This window comes from Empidonax traillii, unplaced genomic scaffold (assembly GCF_003031625.1).
Source record: "Empidonax traillii isolate 1590-97213 ecotype Southwest subspecies unplaced genomic scaffold, ASM303162v1 scaffold354:size1052128, whole genome shotgun sequence".
In the NCBI taxonomy this organism is placed as follows: domain Eukaryota; kingdom Metazoa; phylum Chordata; class Aves; order Passeriformes; family Tyrannidae; genus Empidonax; species Empidonax traillii.
The window spans coordinates 978,522-1,005,994 of record NW_020955547.1 but is presented as its reverse complement, the minus strand read 5'-3'; the positions used below and the strand labels follow the sequence as shown (position 1 = coordinate 1,005,994).

The 27,473-nt window shown below is 35.3% G+C and overlaps 1 protein-coding gene across 1 annotated transcript in view; it reads right to left on the bottom strand.

The window, feature by feature from the left end:
- The window catches only part of LOC114061731 (neurexin-1-like), a 235,235-nt gene that overhangs the window by 3,088 nt on the left and 204,674 nt on the right, over positions 1-27,473 (bottom strand). The window contains exon 5 of the mRNA XM_027892481.1: positions 82-383. Coding sequence (XP_027748282.1) covers positions 82-383 — 302 coding nt within the window. The remainder of the gene's footprint in view (positions 1-81; positions 384-27,473) is intronic.

Sequence of the window (27,473 nt, the reverse complement as noted above, 5' to 3'; positions counted from 1 at the left end):
ATGTCACACTATGTAATTTTCAAATCATCAAGCATTTACTCATAACAAAGTCAGTTATTCTTGTATCCATTGTACTGTTACCTGACGCAGATTCCTGGTTACTTTCACATCATGCCAGGCATTGTCATTAAATTTCCCATTCACAGGTTCCACCAGTGCTTCAAAGGCCCCTGAGCCCAAATTAATGACCAAGGAGACAGCTCCATTTTTCAGTGCAAGATTGACGTAATCAGCCGATTTTCCTGTGTGAAGCATCAGTCCATTCCTCTGAAGCGTTTTAAATGACAGAGTTATTTCATCACTGCTACTCTGTATGGGATTCTGAGATAAATCATAGCAGAAGTATTCTGATCCCTTGAACGTTGCAATATATTCTTCTTTTCCTGACAAACAATAGGAGAGAAACAAACATGTAAATCATTGGCACGTAATTAAAAGCAACTTGCATGAATTATTTTCATAGTTAATTTAACAGTATTAGCGTAAGCACTGTATCAAAAAGTAATTCATTTTAAAACATTTAAAATCTATGAAGAAGAAAGATAACTAAGATTTACTGTAAATGTATTTTTAACTATTCTTACAGAATTTTCATGTGTATGATTAAAGTCAGAAAATACACCAAAACACCAATTGTATTAACATTATTTAAGAAATCTGATCTGAAACATATCTAAATATATAACATTTAGTTGACCATACAAACCAAATCATTATTCTAGTCATAACACAGCTGTTTTCCTTTCCAACTCTCAGTAAAATCATAACACCTCAAAAAGAATCAATAACCTAGATATCTCCAGTTTCTCTGGCCTAAGGTCTTGAATAAACCAAAGCTACAAACCACTCATTTAAGAATCTATCTTAAAACTTTATACAGCACCACGCCAGAGAGCAAGTTAACATGCATCAGTAAACAAACAGGTTTTTTTCTGGGATGTACTTTTACTAGCCAGTATGTGCCATACAGGCTAATTTTTCTTAGTTTATCCTGAAGGTAACTAAGAAACACAAATAGAAGAAGCTAAGCTTCAAATCTCATCAGAAAAGCAAGTGTAACATACATGGAGATTATGTTTTCCCCTTAAGTCTTACAGATGAACACATACACTGACCTTACACTAGAGGTGTACAGAGTTTAGAGCTATAAAAAGTCAAGATTTATTTGTTTAGCTAACAATAAGTCAGCAAAATCTTAGTGGAAATGTGTAGATGTTTATGCACTGTAAGGATGAAAGTATGAAAACTTAACAGTGTCAAATTTTATAATTCTTGAGAACAAACTCTACCTCCAACAGTGAGGACACAGGTTTCTTGAGAAGTCCCGGGGCATATTTGTTTCCCATCTGCTTATGACCCCCTGCAACAGTCTATACATTAACACTGATCCTAGATATTCTCAATGCTTCTCTTTAGGCAATAGACTATAGTGAGTTCAGACAGCAATGCAAAGTGCTTCAGATAGGACTTCAGACAATGATTGCATTTTACTTTAGCTTTGCTTTGAAATAAGAACATTATTGGTCTATATTTATTTGAAGTGCTTTCTCATAGATTTGTTGCAGAATTCTTGTGATTTTTTTTTTGTTTTTAATTATAAGTTTGGAGTTTTTGGTCAGAATTTTTCATGTTTTGTTGTTGCTTCTTTTTTTTTCTTTTTTTTTTTTTTTTTTTTTTTTTTTTTTTTTTTTTTTTTTTTTTTTTTTTTTTTTTTTTTTTTTTTTTTTTGTGGCAGCAGCCAAATCATACTACATTACTGTGCAAAAAAATGAAATGACTGCTTATCAAATATGCTCTCTTTACAGCCCAAAGCAAGATTCACTTGAATCTAACCCCAAGCAAAAGAAATCAGTTTGCTACAGTAAATCCACAGCTGGATTTCGCTACCTTGGCCTATTTTGTAAACAAACAATTTTTTTAAAAAGAAGGAAAAAAAATCACCTCTCTGAGCATCCTTAATGATGCTTTTCCCTGCTGTTGACAGCACATCTCACTAAACACAAAATCCAACAAAAATAGTCTCCAGATTCAGACTAAGCCATGTTCCTCTATTACAAGAAGCAGTAGGTCACACACAGCACATGCACTGCTTCCTGCCTTGGCCATTCATCATGCACGACAAATATGCAGGAGAAGTTAAGTGTATATTTCTGAATATATATCTCTAAAATATGCTACATCCTGACTAGGTTTCTATAAGCTTATAATATCTAGACAACTAGTACCTCCATGGACAAACCTAATCACCTTTCTAGGAGGGAATTAATAAACAGATAGTAGGGATTATGAGTAACAATTGGTTGAACAGTTTGAGGAGAACAAGACTACTGAGATTCCTTTTTTTTTTTTTTTTTTTTTTTTTGACATGGAACTCCATTCTGAACAAAAGTTACATTCTTAGAGGTCTTCTCACTGATGCTTACCATGATGAGAAAAGCAGTTAAAATAAGTCAGGTATTGTATCACCAGGCCACTTTCATCCAGCATAAATTTTTGGCACGTGTTACTCTTTGTTAACTTGAGACATGAGTTAGGTTCCACTTGAGTGACTGAGGCTAAAAATTAGCTTATTCAAGCTGCCCAAAAGTCTTTATTTTTCACCTATGACATTACCAAAAGAGAAGCAATAAAACACTTATAACCCCTTCTAGTATTTCTGAGAGAGCAGGCCAAGAAACATTGCAGCTTCCAATAAGGACACACAGCAATGATTGTACCCATTTTCCAGGGCTTAAACCCTCCAAATCAGTCCTACAGGCAGAACCTCACTACACTGATGGCAACACATCCTAGACCCTGATGTATCTGAGTAGAGAAGGAATACTTTGGCTAATTGTGCATAAAGAATTCACAAACAATGCATTTTCTGGGGTTTCAATGCACTACAAGCAGCAGACTGCATGAATACCCAGCATCTCATTTAATGAATATTTAACAAAAGCATAAATGCTCAAGAGCAAATTTATTTGGTGTGAATGCTTGCTGCACAGGCATATTAAAACAGCATGAATACCTACAATGGAGAGATGATAAAACTTAGATGCAGAAACCTGGTATGTGCAGTTTTGTCCCTTGTATTTAATGACTATAACACAAAGAACTGAAGGACATATATGAATCAACATGCAAAATATTTATGCACACATATTATGCCTTGTAAACAACCATTCACACAGATATGAAAATCCATGGAGCTTAAATACATGCCAGGCTTTTTTTTTTTTTTTTAATTATTATTCCTAAATAAGAACCTGAGGAAGCAAGCAATTCATTCAAGCAAAATTTGAATAATTCTTCTTCAAACAATACTATGAATGCTGCAGCACTTACTTTTAATTTTTGAACTCTCTCTCATTCCTCTTAGCTTCAATGATACAGTCCATGATACTCAGCAATTTCAGCAAAGTACTGTCATTGATTGATATGTTTAATGATTTTCATGCAAGGCACTTAGAGTCTTAGGTAAGCTGTATTTATTCCTTTCACCTTACTGTGCCATCACTCTGGTATGTGACCTGATCAAAAATAACTCGTGTATGAAGCTTCCCCAATTTCAGAGTGATGACACCCCATTTGAAGTATTTCTGGAGTGAAATAATGAAGATGGGGTTCTACTTAATCACTGATTTCAGCAACAAAACTGTACAGAAAGCTTGAATCTGAAATATTGGGAGTTGAATGACTTTTTTAGGTTATACTGAAGCATTTAATTTTTACACAAATTACCTATACTTACATCAAACTAGCACTGATTTGTTTAAAAACTGAATTTGAACTTGAAAACAAAAATGCTAAAACTGGCATAACATTTTACTTCGGAAAACAAATACATGGAAAAACCTGAACACTGTGGATAAAGACACTCATTGCATACTTTTCCTACCAAATTATTTTTTCTGCTTTCCTGCCAAACTAAAAGTGTCCATTATTTGCCATTGAGTTTCGTATATTTGTTCTTCAGGATTCTTTGCTATACTACAATACAGACCCCGTAGCAGGAATTCATTAGGGTAGATTGCTGGTGTATCAGAGCTCTAATGTTTATCAGGTAGGTCTCATTCGTACTTCAGGTAACTGGGAGATGTTCTGATCTGACAACAGTAGGGCCTTGTGTTGCAGAGACAGCAGGCAAACCCTCCGTTTTGGGGGTTCGAGACAATGTCACACCTAAACTTCCAGTTGGGCTCCCTGACTAAATGGTATCATTCCTGATCCAAACTGCCTCCATTCCTTTCCTATGCCATTTAAGGTCATGGTAATTATGGGCTGCCAGTGACTGGGTTTTCTGTAAAACTCATTGAGATTTCTTATGTAAATGGCTTTTAGGAAGCTAAGCTTGAGAACACTGAAATGATTCAGCAACATTTTTGTTATATTAGGAAATTCACTTCTGATGTCAATAGTTAAAAGAGCTTTGAGTTTTATTCTGACAAATTTCACTGTTAGGAAAAAAAATATTTTGGCAGACTAAAAGTCACAGGGCTTGACTGAGCAGCTGAGACAGCCTGGATACACAACTAGATAGCCATCTCATTTTCCAGTAGGTGCCACCTTCGAAGAACTGCAACACTTCTCCACAGGCATCTGACAGCTGAAAATATACTTCCTGGCCTTATAGAAGAATGAATCCTGAAAACTTCTGGTTTCAAATGACTGAAGGGAGATTACGTGCAGAGTGTCTTCTCACAGGAAGCATCTCCACAGAAATAGTATTTCCCTCTTTGAAGAAATATCAATGGCATGAATTCAAATATCTTCTATGACAATATTCTCATTTGGCCAAACTGCAAGTATTACAGAAACTTTTTGAAGGGAGGGGAGATACCAATAAAATATTTCCACATTTCTGCAATCTTTAGAGGAATGCACTCCCCACAAAAGATTAAAATTCCCCTTTATGACCACTTGGATGCAACCTCAGGAACCTTTGCCCTAAATATGGTATTGATATTTGGAAAGTAATTAGGCATTGTAGCTACAACACTGCCTTGCCATATCCAGCTAAGAAATGGGAGGATAGAAGGTATAACAACCACAGTTCTGCCACTGTATTATTTCAGTGCAGGCTAGCAAAGGTTAAGGAAACCAAGAATAGGAAACCAGGTTACAAAACTTCATTGTGTTTTGTCACTGAAATCCAGACGTTTCTAGCAGACATACAGCAGGAGGCACATGAGTGAAAATGTTTTGATACAAGACAGAAAAGCCACTAAAGAATACTGGTAAGCATCCCTGTATCAACTCTTTAATACGAAGCATATGTACTATTTTACTCTTGATATGAAAGCATTATTTAGGAGAGATAGATTAAAAAAATAGTCTATTCCTACATTTCATACCACAACTTCTGTTGATCCTATAAGTAAATTAAGAACAGGCTTCATTAACAAGCAGTTGTGTATACTGCTGGTGGTTTGTTTATTTTTTCAAATTATGACTTAATGACACTTAGAAAAACCATTAAAAATGCACGGCAGTCATTCTAGCCAGTATGAAGTGTTGCACTTCATTTAATGATTAAAATGTAATTACCTGCATAGAAAAGCACAAGATAATGTGAACACCAGTAACTGAGTTTAACATGTTTTTATTCTGAATCTTGAGTACTGTAAAGTATTGTGTATGATGGCAATTAAAATCCCAAATTACAAAAGGTGCATAAATACAGAACAAAACGATCTGTGTCACAGAAAGAATTCAGACAAGAAGCATATTTTATTAAAGCCCCTGTTGCTGCAAAAAGGGTATGTTTCTTTGTCCTGTTCAATGAAGTCAACAAGGGGTTTAATATTCACTTTAATATTCTTTCATTTAAGTCCTTAGTCTGATGAAACATCTAGAAGAAATACTTCCACGGACCTTAGCATATTTTATAATCCTATATAAGCAGTATGTTAAGCTTTACAGCATGTCTTGCCTACTCACTGGCAGTATCACATCATAAAATAGGTCTGGCTGATTCCATAATAATGTGATCATGTGTCCATGCCTGATTTAAATCACATACATATGACTACACGTTCTGATCTTACTAGGTAGTAACAATAATAGGACCACAGACAAGAGAAATCAAATGTACAGAGAAAGTAATAGTAAAATCTCTTTATGGATAGCTGCAATGTTTCTTTACAAAAGAAGAAAACAAAAGTCTTAAAATGAGTTTATTAACTAAAATGCAACAACCCATGTCATGTAAAAAAACCCTTATTACACAAAAAAATCTGGTAGAGCACTGTCAATTTATCTGTCTGCCAAAAGAATTATTGTCAAAGAGAAAATAAGCTGACACCAGTGATACTCTACTTCTAAGAGCCAAGTTCCTTCTGTACAGTCTTCAAAACATTAAATGTTGACTGAATAAATAAATTATGCCAAACCAGTCTACTATGTTCCCAGATGTACTGTTTAGTGCTCCATTTCACAACAATTTAAAATTCAAACGTTTATCCGGTATGCTATCATCTTATTTATAAAGTCTTTCTGAACAAGTAAAGCAACTAGGGAAAACTACAATAAAACAGCACATAGAGAAAACCATTAACAAGAATGACTGATACAATAAAACCAAACAACCTGAACTGCTACTTCTGCAGTAAACTTTGCAGTAATAGCAAACTGATGGCTTGCCATTACATACAACGGGAACACTGCATAAGGTGTGCACCATTGAACCCAGAATGATCTCAGGACGCATCATGCTCAAGGTTTCTCAGTATACTGCTCTTTTAGGAAGCCAGCCTATACCCTTCCATTAATACATCACACACTCGATCTTAAGATGAAAAAGCATAAAGACTATCAAGTAGTTCTCCAAATGTTATACCTGAATTTGACCTTTCTTAGTTTCCCAATTACATAAAATAGGCTTACCAGATTGCATACACCAACAAATCACGAGGAGAAGAAACCAAAATATTACTGTCTACTTAACAAATTTAAGGCTTAAGTATGAAACCAACAAAAATGGTGGAATTATGATAGAGCCTATGAAATTAAAGAGAATGCAGATGGTCTACTTTATCAGTTATGGTTTAATTAATTTTTAAAAGTACTGCTGTTATATATTTGCAGTTTTCTGTTTCTGTCTCTTGTAAATTATTTTTTAACAGAAGAATCTTCCATGCTTCCTTTCATTTTTCACAGTCTTTTTTCCTTTCCAGAAACTATTCTCCTTGCCTTCAGTGAAAATTCCAAGGAAGCAATTCAGAGGAAAAATGAGATTCATGATTAAAAATCCACAACTTGGAAATATCCACCTGTTTATTTCCTTTTTTAATGCTCCTTTTTTCCCTCATGTAAATACAAATTTCTATCTCCCTTCCCTATTAATATGATGCACTCTGAAAAGGATAACTAATGCTGGAATAAATTCTCCAAAAGGAAATGAAATTGCTATTCATGAGCATCTTATTTTTCAGCATACTCAGAAATTCTTTGCACAATCCATCGTTGTAATATTTAGCAAACTTTCGGTAAGAAACAAGATAGGTCTTTATTACACATAAATCAGCAAATATGGAAAGTTGCACTAAAGGCTGTCAAAAGCAAACAGCTACACTGTAAATGGGAATTTTCAGTCTGAAAAGAGCTACTATTGTTATAGAAAGATGAAGATGCACTGTCACAAAAACAGCAGTTACCAGCTCCAGAAACCATTCTAAAATAAATTTTATTTTTAGTAGTCACATTACACTACCATCTTACTTCCTTTATTAGGGAGTAAGTCCATTATGAGGTAATAATGACTAGCCTAACATGAGAACAAAACATTTAAGACCATAAGCAACTTATTCTGAAGGACTCAGGAATTGGTTCTCAAGGGCTTATTATTATTATTTCAAACAATCCTCTTGCAGAAAAATGCTGTACAAGTGCCTATTCATTCCACAGATGCAGAGAGCTGGTGAACCAATTCAAGGCCTTCTCCAGGAGAAAACGATGCACTCAAAATGATGACAAGGGAAGTAAAGCTTTGGTTAGTTTTTACCACCAACTGCTTTGGGCCACTATAGTGTCTATTCATGAAATACACTATCAGTGTCTGATTTATCTCAAAAACACTGCACCGGTAATCCTGGGCACCAAAGTCTGCACTTCTTGTATCCAACATAAAACTTGTCTCCTTTTAAGTAAAATGAGGTGCAAAGAAAAATTCTACCTGAGAAGAATTCAACAGCAAAAGTGACACAAGTGTTGTGACACAAGTCATGTGTAATACCATGTAGTGGAGGAGAAACTTGGAAAAGCTCTTCTTGCTCCTGTTTTGTTCTACATAGAATCACTAAATTAGTTGCAAATTACAGGAAGTATGAACCTCTGATCCCTCCCCACCATCTCAGATTAGAATAAAATTATGATAGTTGCCACTCATGATAAATGACTTACAGGGAACACTAGATAAGTGATAAATTACTCCATTCTGCTAAACAGCAATTTAAATTCATTTCTAAAATGGCTAGACCATGCAATTTCCTCACTAATTTTCAGTTCCTTTTATTTAATCACACAGAGTATGCACTTCAAAAGCAAATTTGCAATTGAGGAGGGAAAGGAAAGCAAGCAGGACTTTTTAGGAATGATGCCATCTTAGTGCACATTAGATACTAAACTGCTAGAAGGTGAAAATAAGCAAACCTTTTTCCAATTAATAGTCGTATCGTTAATAAGTAGATTAGAAAGTCCTACACTTTATATCTTAGTGATAATGCCTTTTATATATTTACTCAAAACCCCAAAGTTTGACATCATGATTTTAAAGGCATTCTTGTTAAATTAAGAGTAAACTGCAAAATGTCAAATACTCATATCACTTCTACATTCACAGAAAAAATCTGCTTTTACTCAACCTTAGATGCTGGGAAACCAGAGTAGGATTATAACAAGAAATAAATACAGGCTTCAGCTTCTCTGCCAAGGTAAAGACTGTGCTGCAGAACTTATCAGAGGCCTTTCCCACATTAATTTTTCATTGTTGTAAGTATAAAACAGCATTAGGAGAGAAAGAAAGATTGTTTTGACTCTGTTGGTGTTATATTTAAATGTACATTTCAAATGAAAGAATAAGGAAGAAAACAGACCGAAAGCAACACATTATATGAATTTATCATAATATATAAAAAGAGTTAACTAGTTAAATGCTCTAACAAGGAACAGTTCCAATGCTAATAAGAAACTTCCTAAACATCAGCTGGATACCTCTCTTTATGGCACCACACAGCACTACAGAATTAGTGCAGCATGTCCTGGGGTTTGGATGCGATAAAAAACAACAAGCAATTTTCTAGTCCTAATTACCTCCTGTTAAAAGAAGCCCTTTGCAACAATAAGCTTTCCAGAGATGCATAGGCAATGCCACAGCACTGGTATTATATGCATGATGAGCCCCTATTTTAAAACCAATATTGCACTTGTATCAGAGAGGTACTACAAGAATATGTAGCATTTGCCTCAATAATAAGAACTATAGCATGGTTTTGAAAAAAGTAAAACAAAACAAACACCTTCTGGAGGATATTACACACACCTGTCACTTTTTTTTTCTTCCCAATCTGTGCCTAAGATTGTATCATGGAAGGAATATCTACATATAAACATTGGGGAAAAGTCTGTTGAATCTTTAAGTTAGTCTTCAAAACATGTTTGGAAGAAGCTATTTATAATTTTCAGTCTTCCTATAAAAATATGGGAAATATCTTTCCAAGCTACTGAGTATGTGAAGAACACATTCTATGAAAGAACCCAGAGCAACAAACGAGACCTGAGAAGCTTAACTGAAGGAATCTACTGTTTAAAATAATCAGCTGAAATGTGCTAATGGCCTATTGCTACACCAGAAATATTTTATCTAAGCAAGCAATTCCTAACACCCTATTACAACTCTTTCTCTTCAAATAAACTTAAAAGAATTACTATGTCAGCTACAAACAGCAAAGAAATTTTTTTACTGATTAAATTCTAGATATATAAGAACCTCAAAACTTTCAAAGACAGGCAGACGATGAGCCAGAAATGGTTTATCATCTTAATTCACTGTCACATGGATAATAATTCAGCCAAGACTGTATTCTTTAACATAAACCTGAATATGAGAAGTAACAACAGGACCAACACGCCTTCTTTTGGTGTATTTGATATTTCTTTTGGCACCTCAGAACTACCTTCAGCCACCATCAGTGGTCAAGTGTCCAAATGACCTATGGGATCAGAAAGATTGATACCAAAAACTAAAGGAAGAGTTATAAGAAATCCAACATAAAAACTGTTTAATAAAATTCTACAATTTTTTTTTTCCAAAAGAGGTCAAAGATAGAAGAATTTCTCATTTAGTGAGCAAAAGAATATTGCCATTTTAATTTGGTTTGAATAATTGGTATTAAACCCCAATATATAATGAACTTCAGTAAAAATTTGGATAACCTTCCTCCAAATGTTAAATCGATTATCACTACAATGAGTAATAATATTTTCTCTTTATGAATGTAGCTGGTGGACAAACCACTAAGAACAACATAAAAGTTTAAGTGATGAGCACAGCACAGACCTTCAGAGAACTGGGCTAAGAACAGACAACATTCCTCTCTGAAAAGAATCAACTATGTAGAGTTAAAAGAAAAAAAAAAAGTCAGTATTTTAAAATGGGGGCAAATTAAAAATTATTAGTAACTATTTGTACAACAGGAATTCCTGTCAAGGTCATGGACATAAAGACAGCTGAACAGTCTATACTTTACAGAGAAAAACATCCATAGGTATTCACACAGAACTGCAACCACCTGCATATATACTGTAAGAAACATTCAAGGGCAAATCCAGAGTACTTGTACATAATCATGAAATGATTACTTAAAAATTCACATGAAACACTCAAAAGACTTTACAACATACATAAAACTATGATGGCTATGAGAATCTCTTAAGGCTAGAAACAGTTTGACCTATTACTTTTTTTCCCCCTGTTTTTTCAACACTACCTTCCAGAACCCTCTTCCCTGTATCAATTTTTCTTCTTCAGAGACCTTTCTTATTGCAATGCAATTCCTGCTGAGAGGCAAAGGTAGGCTAAGTTGTATGCTGGCCAGTGTTCTCACTAATCAGCAGCAAATGAAAATCCTCAATCAAATCTGAAAATCAGAATAAGCCCTAATAATAAAACCCCCCACAGTTGTATTAGTATTTTTCATGCAGCAGTAAGATAAAAAAATATAGAAATAGGGTCATTTCTCATAAGAATGAGAGGAAAGGCAAACTGAATTCAAACTAATTTAACACATTTTATTCTGGAAAAGATACTAAAGCCTCATCAAATCTATTGAAGTCTGAGAGATGATAATCATATATGGATGTATTGTAGCTATTTCTTTCCTGTCTGGCATTATTGTTGATTCTTAAATTAACACACACTCTCCAGGATAATAACTAAAAAAGCAGAACTACAATTATTTTTGTAATGATTAGACAGGACACAACCATTTTTCACAGCCCTTCTTCTCCCTACCCTCCATCAAAATTTAGGTCATAACATTTCAGAAGATGGGAGTTGTTTGGTAAAGAGCACTGCACATGTCAGCAAGGCCTGGGAAATATAACACCAGGGTTTTGTGTCAATAACAACCATAGATATTCAGATGGTAATTTCACAAGTGGCAGTCTCAAAATCTGGGTTTATCTGACTGCAAAGTATGCAAACAAAGGTTTTTTGCAAAGAAGAACAGATATCTACCAATGAAATTGACATTTAGTTATAAAGGAGGAGTGGCAGCTATGTAGTGATGAGTTTTAGGAAAAAAGTGTTGCTGAAATAAATGTTCTAGTTTCAGTCATTGCCACTTCATGAAACAAGCCTGCTTATGAAGATCACAATTCTGTATAATGAAAAAGTCTCTCAAACATACAGCAAGAAATCAATGAAATATTGAAGCTCTTAAACCTATTCCCCTACATCTTTTTCCATGATCCTCTAAAGCTTACCCCCATAGCATGATAAAGGAGGAGACAATGTAAAGAAACTCAATGGATACATTAACAAGTTTCAAGTAACACCTGTAAGTTTACCTATATTAAACAAGATAATTCTTACTATCACTTAAAGAATCAGTCAGGTTGGAAGGGACCACAGTGAGTCATCTGGTCCAACCTCCCTGCTCAAGCAGGGTCATCTCAGAGCACATTGCACAGAATTGTGCCCAGATAGTTCTTGAGTATCTCCAGTGAGGGACACTCCACAATCTCTCTGGCCAATCTGTTCCAGTGCAAGGTCACCTGGACAGTAAAGAAGTTCTTCCTCATATTCAGGTGGAACCTCCTGTGCACCAGTTTCTTCCTATTGCCTCTTGGTCTGTAGGTTGGCCCCACCAAGCAGAGCCTGGCTCCATTCTCTTGACACCCACCCTTTGGATATTTATACACATTAATAAGGTCCCCCCTCAGTCACTTTTCTCAAGGCTGAACAGGCCCAGCTCCCTCAGCCTTTCCTCATAAGAGAGATTCTGCAGACTCTTGACCAACTTAGCTGTCTGCTGGTTATGCTCCAGGAGCTCCATGTCTTGTACTGTGGAGCCCAGAACTGGACACAGCATTCCAAATGTGGCCTTACCAGGGCTGAGTAGAAGTGCAGGATCATCTCCCTCAATCTGCTGAGGGATGCTCTTCCTAATGCACATCAGGATCCCACTGGTCTTCTTGGCCGCAAGGATGCACTGATGGCTTCTGGACAGCTTATTGTCTACTAGGACCCCCATGTCCTCCTCCACAGGATTTCTCATTCTTCTTTTCAGTACATACCAGGGCTTGACAGCATGCACTCTTCAACAGAGTTTAATAACATACTAACATACTATCAGTAAGCTATAAGAAACTCAGGTTTTCAAGACCTACTATCGATACCAATTCTTCTTTCAAATGAGACTTTCAGAGAGCGATAAGCAGGTTTCTTGGCCTGACCACAGTTTTAAAGTTGTATTTAACAATGTGCACTGATTTATTTTCAACTATGAATACATAAAGAGAGTTTTGTCTAGTTTTATCTTTAAACGACCATTTCAGGCATGTATTGCAAAAATATAAAAGATTTCTAACTATGACAAAGTCTTATTTTCAAATCTGAGAAAATCCAAGAAAACTTCTGCAAGTTGCAAAATAATCAGTATTATATATGCTACACATTTAGTTTCCTGAAGATTGACTAGCTCCTTCTTCATTAATTCAGTATTACCGCCTGATCCTTATTTTTTCAGAAGTCATAAATCTTTGAAACTGCTTGATAAGGAGGCCTCCCTACTGAGATTACCAATAGTCTTTTTATAGAAATCTGCAGGAACACTGTAAAAGCAAAAGAAGATTAGCAGAGTATAAAAATAATTGGACTCTAGTGCTGTATTGATATTTTACAGGAAAGATTTGCTGTCATGTCAGGGCCAAGATATCTGCTGGTAAATTCCACTGAAGACAGCATATTTGCACCACTGGTACTTTATCCTGTTCTTTATGCAATAAATACGTCTAAGAAGGTGAGATACTTACAGTGTCATAGATAATTTGACATATTTGCATCACTGCACGCATCTAACATAAAAGTTAAGAACTTATTTCTCAGGTTATGGAAAGGGTAGAAAAAAGATGTAGATAGAAAGAGCGACACTGTCAGAGATACTGACTCATTTTAGAAACATTACACATTAAGAAGTAATTTCTCTTCTTCAGGAACCTGTCTAAAATAACTGCTTATTTCAATATTTATTATTACTGCATAGGAGCTTAGTACAGCCTCATGGCCTACAGATATGAAGAAAAAACAAGACTGTAATCATCCAAAGAACACTTACATAAAAAAACACAAGTGAAAATAATTTAACATATCTTACAAAGGATAATCAAAAGAGAAAAGGTGAGATACTCTACCAAGAAGCATATTAAATAAACTTCAGGTTTTACTCCCCTTCCTTCTTGAATAATCTAATCTGCATTCAGGGTCTAAAGTTTCTCTGCATATCAAAGCATGAAGACTGGGTTCACCGCAGCTTCTGGTACTCCATTAAGCTGTCGACTGGAGGGGGCAGGGAAAGAAGCAATGGAGTCTGTATCCTTGAACTAAATGTTTTGGCAACTGACATCTATATTCTACAAATTTCCATCTCCTAACCAATGAGGACAACAAATTTAAGACTGAAGCCTGTGTCAACAACGGCAGGAGCCACAGGTTGGTTCCTCCTTCACAGATTGAGCATGACTGCTGGTCCCCCACAAAACTACACAGGAGTCAGGAACAAGGAGTATAACTGGATTGATTATTAAAATACATACACTGTAGAGTAGAAAAAAATCTATGCAAACTCTCAGTGTAATAAAACCCTTCCTTTCCCCTCAGAGAAAAAAAGGGGTTTTTTCCCCTTACAGTATAAAGTAACTAAAATTTTGCTTCAAATCATAATTTGAACACAAATGCTCTTACTAGCAGCCTCCACTTTTCCCCCTCCACCTGTGCCTCATAGGTCTCCTGTAATTATCCATCAGCTGTTTAGACATACAGCTCCAGAGGTTGGTTAGGTTTTACATTTATTACATTAGGAAAATGCCATGGTGCAGTAGCCAGAGTGACAGGATCAATATACAGAAAATGTTTGCACAGTGAGTTCCATAAGCTAATAATTCAACCTTCTTCTACAACCCTAGTGTTTTCTTTGTATTGCTGAATATAGTTTTGCTTTTCTAAATTTCCTCTTCATTTTGTAGCACCCTGAGAATAAGTAAAGCCCTTTACACAATACACAAGATGTTTGATTCTGAGTACATGTCATTAGACTTCTAAGGCCATTTGATTACTACTCTGGATACCTTCAAATTAATAAAAATTGAGTTCTTGACAAAACACACTAGCATTCATCACAGAAACATCAGGTCAATTATTTAGTTCATGAAATTATTTAAACCTTTATGAACTTTCAGGGAAGAAAGGGAATTACTGCATCTGTCAAGAAATCATTCTGTAATTGTTATCTGTATTTCTCCCCAAGGTTCCTACTCCCGACAGATTTCCTAAGAGTTTTGATTGCAAGCCCTATAGCATTCAGTTTAAGAACTAATAGGAAGCTGTGCTTATAGCATATTAGAATTCTGTGCATCGGTACATTGCTGAGATAATATTATATTGCAGAATTCAAATGAGACAGTAGTACAGTTGTAAGTGGTTTAAAATTAAAGGTATGGGCATCATTAGGAATTCTGCTTAATTGTCATTAAACAAGAAATTTGTAGTCCATTCTTTCTTAATTCTCTTCTCCCGGAGTTCATTTTCATTGGATTCCTAAACTCAAATTTAGAGGTAAAACACAATTTAACTGCATTATACTTTAATTATTTTATTATTCAAGGATTATTTGTTTGTACATTAGTCTGGGGCTATGGAGACAATATACACAGTATTTCCATTTCATAAGCAGGAGCAGGCAACATTCACCAGTCTGGGAGCCACGAAATATGAATGTTTGATGTATCCAAGGGCAGCTCCTGCAGCTCTAGTTTTTCCTGCTACACGCCTCTCATTTATTTCCCTACTCCCCCAATCCTGAGTTAATAAGTAACTTTTCCATGCTCCCATACAAGAAACACAGACTGATTTGGGCAGCTTCAGGCTCCTCATTTTTATTTTCTATCCTAATCTTCCACCTTTTGAGCCTCTTTGTGCAAGCACAAACAAAAGCCGAACAGCAGCCTGCACTGGCTTCTCAGAATACTGGAATACAAACAGAGAACTTTTCTTCACCCATCTTGTTGAGGTTCTTTTGTCGAGTGGATGGCTATCATAGCAAATGACCCATTAAATGACTAAATCCATTTACCCCCTAATAGCAAAGAACTGTTTCAGAAGAAAGGAAAACTGCAGCTACAAATTCTATTGAAACTCAGGAATTTGCCATGGATTTCTAAATCAGTTTCAAGACAAGCTGCATCTTGACCTCTTTCTGTTGATGCAATAATCGGTATCTAGATATTTCTCCCTGGTAAGTGAGCAGTGCTAGAACAAGATAACATTTAATATTCCTTGGCTTCTCTCAAGACTTATAAAAGGACATTAAATCTTCCTCTTAATGCCATCAAATTTTCAAGCCTGGTATTATGTTTGGGAAAGCATGCTTTCATTTTCTTAACACTCCAGTAATTTTGTAGAGTACCACCTTCCTACAGCAGAGTAACTTTCACCTGACCTACTAGACCCTGTGCTTATTCATTCCAGTCCGGCACTTTGTATGTTTGTTCCCATAGTCACAGCTGACCCTAGACAATGATCTATGAACCAAACAAACCCCAAATCCTCAAATGGGCAGATGCAGGAAAATTCTGTTTTGGCTCCTATACACTCACAGTTTTCTCTCATCAAATGAGCTGTAACTTTAGTGACCCAATTTTTGCTGTATCTTTTATTGTTCGAAAAAAACCAATTATGAACAGCTCCCAACAAAGCTAAATCTTTTTTCACATTTTTCTTAAAACACCCTGCTCATTTCTGATACACTTAAATTTAATTCAGTCTCTGTGGACCTCCCAATGCCTTGAATGTACACAGATGAATGCAGTAAGATTAAACATTTTCTTACTGTGACCTACAACAATGTGCTGAAACTTTAATTATTATGTTAATTCAAGCACTGGGCCCAGTGGATTTATTACATCCCAGAAGCTAATACAATCTACTCTGAAGTGAGATGTAGGCATTAGCTGCATCTAAGTATTTTGTCTACAAATATTTAGGCAGTGTAATTAATGGCTGTGCACTAAAAAGATTTTTAAAACTTAATCCTAATTTGGGGGGGCTTTTTCCTCAACTAGTTGAGGAAAAAATCTGAAAGTGTAGTTGCTTGCAGGAACAAAAGCTTATGTCTCAGTCAGACATTGTCATTCCAGCCTTTGAAGCAACACTGCTATTTATTAACTAAAAAAACTCAACTTATTATTATCTTATTATACTTGCCAGGACTCTCCATCTTATGCAGATTTATACCATCATGGGATAATATCTGTGGAAAAGAAAAAAACAGCCAACAACTTTTTTTTTTTTTTTTTTTTAACTGCAGGACAGGTTTGGGCGCTGCCCAGACTGTATTAGAACAAGAATATCCAATCCCAAAATACTGCATTTGGAATAAAGATGGCTTACGATTAAAGACAAGAAATTTCCCCCATCTTGATGATTTAAAGGACTGTCATTGGAAGAAATATCAGTTACTGAAAATTAAGGTTTGACCTTTTCCCTAACAGGCCTTCCAAGTGTTTCTGATCCATTATCCTTCACTTCAAATTCCTAGCCCCGGTTTTGTATCCAAATTTTAAAAAGTTTAGAAGAGGAAAAAAAGGGCAAAGAAACTTCATGGGGCGAACTTGCCAGACCTTGATAAAACCAGTGAAACTTTGCTGACTATACAAACACTTTTTAAGCAATGGAGCTGGAAGTAGCTTACATAATCTTATTTTTCCTTGGTTTGCTATATCAGAGTATTTTCTATTAAAGTATCACAAAAACACCTGTGTTGTAATTAGAAGCAATGTGACTTTCATCAAGGGAAAGTTAAAAAAATGTTTAATATAATAAAAGCAAGCAGGAATCAACGAAAGGTTTCAGGCTTTATACTGCCAAGACAGAGATTTTGTTGTGTGCTCATTTTTGATAATACATTTTAATTGCTTACTATCACACTGCCTTGATAACCATCATAAAGACAATTCCATAATTACCAGATAGAAATCTTTATATTCTGAACAAAAACTATAAACTATAAAGGAATTCTTCTATCAGTAGTTTCTCAAGTTGATGAAAATAAATAAGCCTAATATTAAAGATTGTGAATAGCTCAACTCTGCATTGTTTTTAAGCAATGTGCTCACATGAATATTTGTTTCCTGCTTTACAACAAACATTTTCCCCCAGTAAGACACCACATTCAAAAGATTCTTACATATTTCTACTTAAGTCTTATTCCTAAGAATCTGTTCAGAATAGAGGCTACATATCCCTCACATGAAAATAAGAGTCTTTTTAAAACACAGCTCTAACACAAACCTGGGGTTTTTTGTGTTTTTCTTTTTTTCCTCAGATTCTTCAAGGTCTGAATTGGATCATACTACAAGGATAACATTTGAAATTTACAGAACCTTTACAGTAGTAATTTATTATATGAATGCAATGTAATTCCCATTTGTATATATACGAATATATATAAAAATATAGATATATATTTATACATATTTCCTAACCAGGGAACACTTTCTTCATGTATTTTCATTAAATCAGTTGCTTCCTCTATATTACAGTAATTCTTTAGATATCTAAGTAAAAAAAACAAAAACAAAAAACAAAAAACCACAAGAAAAACGAAAAACCAAAAACCCACAACATTCAAATAATTTTAAAATAGCCTTTTTACATATACAAGCTTATCTGGTAAACTATGGTTGTTTTTGCTTCTGGCTCAAAACCAAACATGTTTTTTCTTGGTAGTGGAAAAAAAATACAAAATCAAAAAAGATGCTTTTTACACAGCTAAAGAAGAGTTTAAAGTTACCATGGTAACTGAACAAAAAGTCACCAAGGACTTGCTGCTAAAGTCCTTTATAGTATATAAAAAATACATTCGGTAAGACGTACTGGAAAATCTTTTATGGGTATTTTAAATACACAAAGCTAGGAAATTCAATGGTGATTATTATGAACAAATGTTAAAAGTATATGTCTTTGTTATTTCCGCAGTAAGGTGCACCACAGAGAGGCTCGTTAATTAAAAGTCAGGTACTCCAACTTGCATAAGAGAATACTGGAAAACATGTTATTGTACAAACCCTGCTATACTAAATTTTCTCAGCTAAGTATTTTGTTGTCATGAAAAAAAATGACTTAAGAAAAGTATTCATTATACCTAAAATGAAGCAACTCATTTCTTGCCGCTGAGTCTGACAACTTAATGCAGCAAGTTGGCAAAAAAACCCCAAAAAACCAAACCAGCTATGCCATTAGGTGTGTGAGAAAATACAGGCCTGCTTTAGCATTGTTGCCCATATCCCAATGTATAGGTTCCATAGCTAATAAATAAGTAGCCTACATTACTTGAGGATTACCAACTATCACATAATGATTCTACATATGATTCTAAACAGACTGCATATGATTCTAAATAAAGACAGGCTCAAATTAGACTATTTGGATATGAGCTTAATACTTTTCAGTCAGTGATCTGAAGCGATTAGAATAGGGAGGAGTGCAAAATAAAATTCCTTCTGTGAGACTACTGTTGAAAAATAAATGAATCACCCTGGAAGCAAGTAATACATTTCATATTATATACTCACAGAAAAGAGAGATGAATTTTTCTTTTGTCAACTGTATCATCTCAAAAAAAACCCACATGCTTATAATTTTACCTTGTAAGGTGTACCCGAGTCTTATTAGTTTTTGATATCAGGTATAACTGACAAATAATTTATTGAACAGTGTCATAGTTGGAATTCTCAAGAGTCAGACCCCAAACTTCCATTGGCATTCCTAGTGCTAGGGATGCCATCCTTCACATGGGGTTGTGAAATTCAGCGTAACTGCTGTCTTAATGTTCTTAACCATTCCTTTTTGCTGATATATTGTATTATTCTACTCTATTCAGGGCAGTAGCTAAGCAATTCAGCCTCTTGGAAGTAAGACAGGATGAAATTTGGTTAGACACTTACATTTACTCTGAAATTTACCTAGACCATTAACCAGCAAAGAAGGCATGAACGACTTTACTCTGTCCTTCACTAGACATGCTTTTATTTCTCTGCCTTTCTACTAGCTGTATAAATAGCTCTCATTCACTTTCTGAACAACTCACTATAGGATGCCAAAGCCTGCAAAGTCACTCAGGTAATTTCAATTATAAACAAGTAATTGGCTCAGAGAACAAAATCCCACACTTGTCACAGAGTTCTTTAAAAAACCAAAATAATCACATGCTTCTACATTACATCCTATCAGTCACTGCACTTCACATACAGGCCTTGCAAATTTACACCCTGAATTAGGATGGACCCTAGGGCATTCCATTAATTATTTTAGGATTGTATTTTAAAAGACATCTAGTATATTGTCATAGCCTTTCACTGAAGTTGTGTAGAGATGAAAGGATGCTCATTTTAGCCTATATTTTAAAAAATCCTTTGTATTTTTGGTCCTAGTTTCAATATCTTTCAGATTTGTATGGCAGTAGCATCCAGTGCTTGCAGTATACTGTGACACACACACATGCCACCTCACCTAAGCAAAACCTTCTGAATTTTGCAGCCAGTCACCCTGTGGCACCTGTGTCATGTTTTAAGTATGTGCACATTAATGAAGAGCTTGCTTCAACACATTAGAGTGGATATGTCTTCTTGTTGAGCAGACAGATGTGAAATACTAACTGCTAGGACATTCCAGTCCTTCTTGTAGTACAACCTTGCATAAAAAAATATTTATATGTTAATATTTTAAAGATGCAAAGTAAAAGATTTATGCACTCTGTTCCCTGGAATAAGGGATTTATTCTGAATAATTCTTTCAGTCAAACACCATGTCAATTTAACTGGTATATAAAGGTATGTTAGAAAGAAGGCTTCAGGGAGATGTTATAGGACCTCCCAGTACCTAAAGGGGACTTATAAAAAAACAAGGAGAGCGACTTTTTACACAAGCAAATGGTGATAAGACAGGAGGGAATGGTCTTAAACTGAAAGAAGAGAATTTTATATTAGATATGAGGAAGAACACCTTTATTGTGAGGGTGGTGAGGCATTAGAACAAGCTGCCCCATACCTGGAAGTGTTAAAGACAAGGCTGGATGAGGCTTTGAGCAACCTGGTCTAGTGGATGGCATCCTGGCCCATGACAGTGTGGTTGGAACTAGATGATCTTCAAGGTCCCTTCCAACTCAAACCGTTCTATGATTCTAGGTTTTGGTAGTTTATCAACACTGAAATAGTTAACCTCTGGGGATTTTAGTATTTCTTTTTACATTACAACTAGTTATTATAAGAGCAGATGGGAAGATACTGAGGGGGCAGTTTATGTGCCACAGCACATCTTGTGGTTCTATTTACTTAATAATCCAGACTTGAGACCCATCTGGACCTCTTGGAGCTACACATTACAGTCCTTGTCCCCAGATTTACTTCCCCCTTACATGTTGCGAGGGACAACAGAGGGCACATGCCTAATTCTCACCCAGCATGGAGTTAAAATAGGACTGAATCACTCATCTAGACCCAGTCGTTGCAAAATATTTCTAGTTCTCAAAGCTTAGACATCAAGTCCAGAGCTTATCTGTAAAATATTAGTCATATGAAAATAATATTTTCTGATACTTTCTACTGTCTTCTCCCCCAACAGCCTGAGATATCCTACATGTAGCAAATGCACTAAACTTAAGAACTGAATTCAAGCCCTGTAATTTATTCTCAGCACTTTGCTTTTCACTTAGATTTGAAAATGACAAGCTGTTGGTCCAATTTTTGTCAACATGTTTTTAATTAGTTCTGAATTTATGACAATTAAAGCTCACTGTTGCTTTTAAAACGAAGATACTGAATTTCCCTAATTTGTTTTCATTGCTCAGCAATATGTGCATTTTAATTCACCGTGGAAATATTCCATCCTCTCTGCTTTCTGTAGGGAAGACACTACCATCAATGCTATCGTCATTTTTCTCCTGTGAAACTTATTGACTAGAAAATAGACTGAAAACATCTCTTGGGAATGCTGGCCATGCTCCACATTTGACTGGCTCCACCTGTAACTCAGCTGACTCAAAGAAACCAATGCATTTCAAATCTTTCTGGGAAAAAGAAAAAAAAAAAAAAGAAGAAAAGGGAAAAGAAATATTGCACTATAGCACTGATTTGGTATTTGTGTCTGCAGCTGCAGTTTTGCTTTTAGGCAAATAACATCTATTATTCATTATTTTAGTGCCATATACTGCACACATAAAAAAAGTAAAAGCTATAATTCACTTAAAAGCTGAAGCACTACCCAAAAATTAATTGGCACTTAAACTTCTTTGGGGACAGGGAGAACAGGGTTGAAGTACAATTATCATCCTAATGAAGAAATAATTTTGGCAAGTTCTTAGAGCCTTAATAATAAATGACAAAATTCTATATATTGGGAGAGCAAGGTTTGATCTCATATGCCTCAACCTCATTTCTCCTACCTTGCTTTCATTTTTCATCAGGAAAGTCATTTTCTCTTCACAGGTCCTCTGTGAATTCGTATTGTTCATGCACCATTTCCTTCACAAATGGTTGTAGACTGATCTACAGTTATATGAGTATCTGCAGACTATGTCTTAACCTGAAATTGCTACAGAACCTTCTTCCAAAAGAATGTTTTAAAAAAATCTGTAACAGTAGCTGAAATTAAGAACCAAGAACATGGAATTCTAATAACAGAAGCAGAATATGACAACCTGCTTTCTGCTTAAGCTAACAAGAGTCTACTAAAAAAAATTATGTACCAAGACCTTCTTTTTTTTTTATTTGGTGATAATTCTAAAGCCAATTTAGTTGTGGAACATTTCCTCCGCTTTTTAACTGGTTTCAATATTTTCTCTTTTAAAGTAGCCTTTCTATACTCTAACAGTAAAACAACAACTAAACAACACTCTTAAAGAATTTGGATATTATTATTAGCAAAAATAACATTTTTATGATACGTTATTGCTTTACTAGTTTAACTACTAATGTAAAAAGAAAAAAAAAATCCTTGCTCTCATTCATACCCAATTCAAATTACTAAATAAGAGAGAAAGCTGAACAAATTCCCTAGAGCATAACTGTATCTCCATACTTAAAAAACCCATTAGCATAAGTGAATACCTAACAAATTATGTGAAAAAATTAAAATATTCATAAATTTAACTCTTAACATCTGTTGCTTCTTTTTCACTGTAGGTTCAAGCAAGTTAAATACATCTTTTTTCCTTTTAATTTTTTTTTTTTTTTGCTCAAGTAGGTTCAACATCATTGAATCTGTTTTATGCTAGTAAAAGACTATTAGTAGGATGATGTGTCCGAGTTCCTATATGAACTCTATTTACACTAAACCCACAAGATTTAACAAACAAATAAATCTGTTAACTTTTTATAACTGCATACAGACGTGACCCAGCTCAGGAGTACCAGACCCTTCTGCTTGCCGAAGACGCCAAAAGTTCAATGAACAGTTAGTATTCTTCAGCAAAACTGTATTCACTTAACAGCTAGATTGTAACCGCAGTCCCAGCTAACATCCATAACCTCCTCCACCCCTCAAATTCCACTAACCCCGAAATATACTCATTAAAACCCTAACCATTCCTTTCCCACCAGGAGTCTCATTCACATACTACAGGTCTAGCAGAGCCTTTGTAATTGACTTGTAATTAGATCCCAACAATAAAAGGTGATAACATCATTTTTCTTCAAATTCCCCCTTTTGTGCTTGTATACAGAAACATAATAGTTCTTGATCATTTATCAAAGAGAACTGTAAAGTCAACAATGCACTAGCCACAGCACACATCCATATGGGGAAGCCTCCTTCCCAAGAGCATTACTGCCTTTTGTTCATGCCTGTCCTGTAATTGGTGCAGTCAAGTCAGACTAATGTGCTGGAATTCTGTTGTTCTCTTCAATGCCTCTTATCAGAGCCAGACTTTGTAATGTGTTTGAAATGTGGATTACTTGTTCAGAGAAAGAGGCCAAGTGGAAGCTGAATAACCCTGACCTTTCTGAGCTTGGAAAATCAAAACAGTACAGAAAAAAAAAGAGCATTCATGACTGGAATAGGATCCTTTCATCCTTTGCAGCTGCACATTCAGTGGTCAGAGTATGGTCTAATTAAAAAAAAAAATAATCAGAAAGTTAGTAAACAATTTTTTTTTTTTGTTCAAAATATATTGAGAACGTTTCAAGACTTCAAAAGCACTCATGCCACCACTGATACAAGAAAATTCAGTAAACAATGAAGAAGAAATGTCTCTACATTAAATCTGTTTTCATGGTTTTCAGCATCACACAGTTTTCCTTTCATCAGCTCACCTCTGAAACACAAGTTTCCTTTCATAGGAGTGATGAATGTGATCCACGTATGGCAAAACCAGTTTGCCATCAAACAGGTTATTCTTTTAGCATAACACTTGGAACGCCTTTTTTGTTGTTATTGCAAATATCAAAACCACCGTCAGAATGCAGTTGTTGGCTCCCACAGTTGAAATTCCTTATGGTACGAACCATACCTGTGTTTGAGACCAACATTTCTGACCTGCCCACTAAACAGCTTGAGATACCCAATGTACTTCTCCAATACTGACCTTTCTCTCAAGGAGAGCCTTTGCATAACCATCTTCTTCACATTCTTTTCAGATAATTCTCCTTTACAGTGATGCACACACACAATAAAATCAATACTTTCTAAAAGGACAGCAAACGGGAATCTGTTTTGACATGTCATCTACAAGATTTGCCAAAACTTATTTTACCATCTTTGCTGTCATCAAGAGATGTTTGGAGCATGTCAAGCAACTTGCCTACAAAATTCAAACCTAAAGTTGACAGTGGTTATGCTGGGAACTGAGACTACAGTTTCATGTCCAATTTATTTGTTGTCTTCTATCATACTGAAAATAGAAAAAAGTCTCAAAGACACGAATACTCATCCTTATGCATGGCAGAAAATGGCTCATTAATGAGCTAATTAATTAGTTATCTATTAATAGGGTTTCTGGGTACTCCAACAGTACAAACAATAGCAGCGTTTATGGCATAATGATTTCATAACATCCCAAATTAACTACAAACCATTTTTTTTCTCTGAGTTGCTAAAACCAGGAGGTTCTTTATTCCTATTCAGTATCTCTGTCCCACTTGGCTTCACTTTCCTAATTGAGACATGATGTGCTTACATAAGGTTACTTAATTTTGTCTTTTTTTGCTATTTCCCTCCAGTATGTTACCTTCTTTCACAAAAGCACTGCAGGCTTGTAAGAGTGTCACTGCAGTTACCTAAACGTATAAGAAACTAATTTGTTTTGGTTTTTACTCCCCAAAAGCAACCATAAGCCCAAGACTTTTTTTTTTCTTTTTAATAATTTGTCTGGATGTACTTGGTTTACAGTCACAACAAAGATCATGTTGCATGCATTCATCATAACACAGTGACTTTATGAGGTGCTATGACAGGAGATGCTATCGTATCAGTTGCCCTTCCCAGTGCAAATAGAATTGTTAGGCCTGTTAAATATCAGTAACAGTCCAGAGCGATGACAATGAAAGTACAAAACTTGAGGGCAGAATTAGTCATCATTCTGAAAATCAGGCTTCTCAGATTGTATCAAAATCAGACTTTACTCTGGCACAGTTAGCATTTAATACCACTTCTACTCTGTGTCAAAACAGAGGTAAAAAGTTTAAAAAAAAAAAAAAAAAGGACTAACAAGCATGGCACGCATTATTGTCCTTGTTACTGGATTATAACTACTGTATTTCTGTGGTCTGGCAGAGGCTGTCACTTCCACTTGCCACTGCTTGCAGTTACTCTGGTCTGATGAGACATGGTGCAAGATCACATGTCACATCTCTTGCACTGAAACACTAATGTTGTGATTTAGTTAATACAGAAACAGCTTCATAAGGAAATTTGCATGTACAAGATTGTATTTTCTTGAGTGTTGGGAGGAGGAGGAGGAGATCATGGAGATTATACATATGCCTGATGTTGACAGGTTTTTCTTAAACCACAGAATACTGAGATGGTTTGGTTTGAATTCTCTGCTCCATGCTCTCTCACTTGGCCAGTGCCTGCAACACACACAAGCCAACTTTCTGCAAGTGCTTGGGTGTTTGAATATAGAATACAGACTTACACCAATTAAGAACACAAAACAAAACCAGCATTTTAAAGCTGTGATAGAGTTATTACAAAATCATTAATTGAAGAATTGTTACAAATCTTTTTTTTTGAGATTAAAAAGCTCTTTAAATAAATAATCTTTACAAGGGTAAATAAAATTGAAGTTTTTCATATTATAAAAATCTTGTATCCTTCTAGAACCTCATAAAAATGTGGGTAATTCAGTTGAGCAGTACCCTGCAGATCACACCTCAGTGTAATTCCACAGCATCAAGTTTTCTGCCTACACCTGTCACATGCAGTAGCAATCTCACTTTGCAGTTGCCATAAAGAGTTTTGCTAAAACACAAGTCCGCATTTCCACACCAAATTAAAGAACTACCTAGTTGTACTTTTTTTTTAGAAGCAATTCTCCATTTTTGAAAGAGGTACTTACATTTCACTAACAGAAACTGCAGCTCTAATCACAACCTTGCTGAAGATTGCCTTCTCTACTATCCAGGAGAAACAATATATTAGGGATGAAGGATTCAAGAGAAGACCTTTAGTTCTCTCTTGGATTTCAAAGTTACACCATAAGTAAGAACCTGTATTTCCATAAAGCAAGTCAATACTGATTTAGTCACAAACACTAAGTTATATATGACTTCATCTTTTAAGGAACTCTCCAACAGCATTGCTATAGAAGGACAACAGTGCAGTAGATGACAAAAGAGTAACTTGCTAAAAATGCTTTAATGGATTGTTGGGACAATTTTGCAGGTTATCACTTTGGCCTAAGTCCTATGTCAGGGTGCCTATCTAATGTCAGTAGAATCAGTGGTGACTTTACACTGGAAACTGGAAAGTTTTAAATACATGTGTCTTATCTAAAATTGATTCACCAACTGGAAGAGATTCGACCTTAAAGACCATTGATTTAAGTGCTAAAAGCTGCAAGTGCAGAGATGCTAATACATGCAAACTTACCACTTAACCTATAGACATCAGAAACATTTTCTCTTTCATCCTGTACTTACACTTTCTATAAAGTAAATGCAGTGCTGGCTGATGAATTAGCAGTTTTAGATGTCTTGTATTTGAAAGCTTCTTAACAAGGGTATTTTTATTCTATGTCATCATGAACATTCTTACTATGTGCATGTTTAAATACTTGGTGCAGTCTCTAAGGAGTTAACTGTAAAAGTTACCTTTCCAAAAATGGAATCTCAAATCTGTTGGGAATCTCAAATCACTGTACACTGACAAACATGCCAACAGCATAATTTGATCTTTACACTGTAACAGAAAAACAGACTTGCATTCTCTGCATGATTACAAAATATTTTTGATACTTCATTTCTTATTTTCCCATAATTATTAGTAAAATTCTTGCTTGCTTTTAGATACAAGAATCAGTGCTTAACAATTCCTAATGAATCCTGCAACAACCATGCATAAGTTGAAAGTTCTCTGCAGGAAGAACCAAGAACCTGCATTTTGTCTTCCGCTTTCAGATTTTAATGTAAAATATAGAACAATGTTACTGGTAGAATCAGATTGATACACCATCTGCAATAGGAGAATATGCTGCCAACTATGCTGAAATTTTAAAATG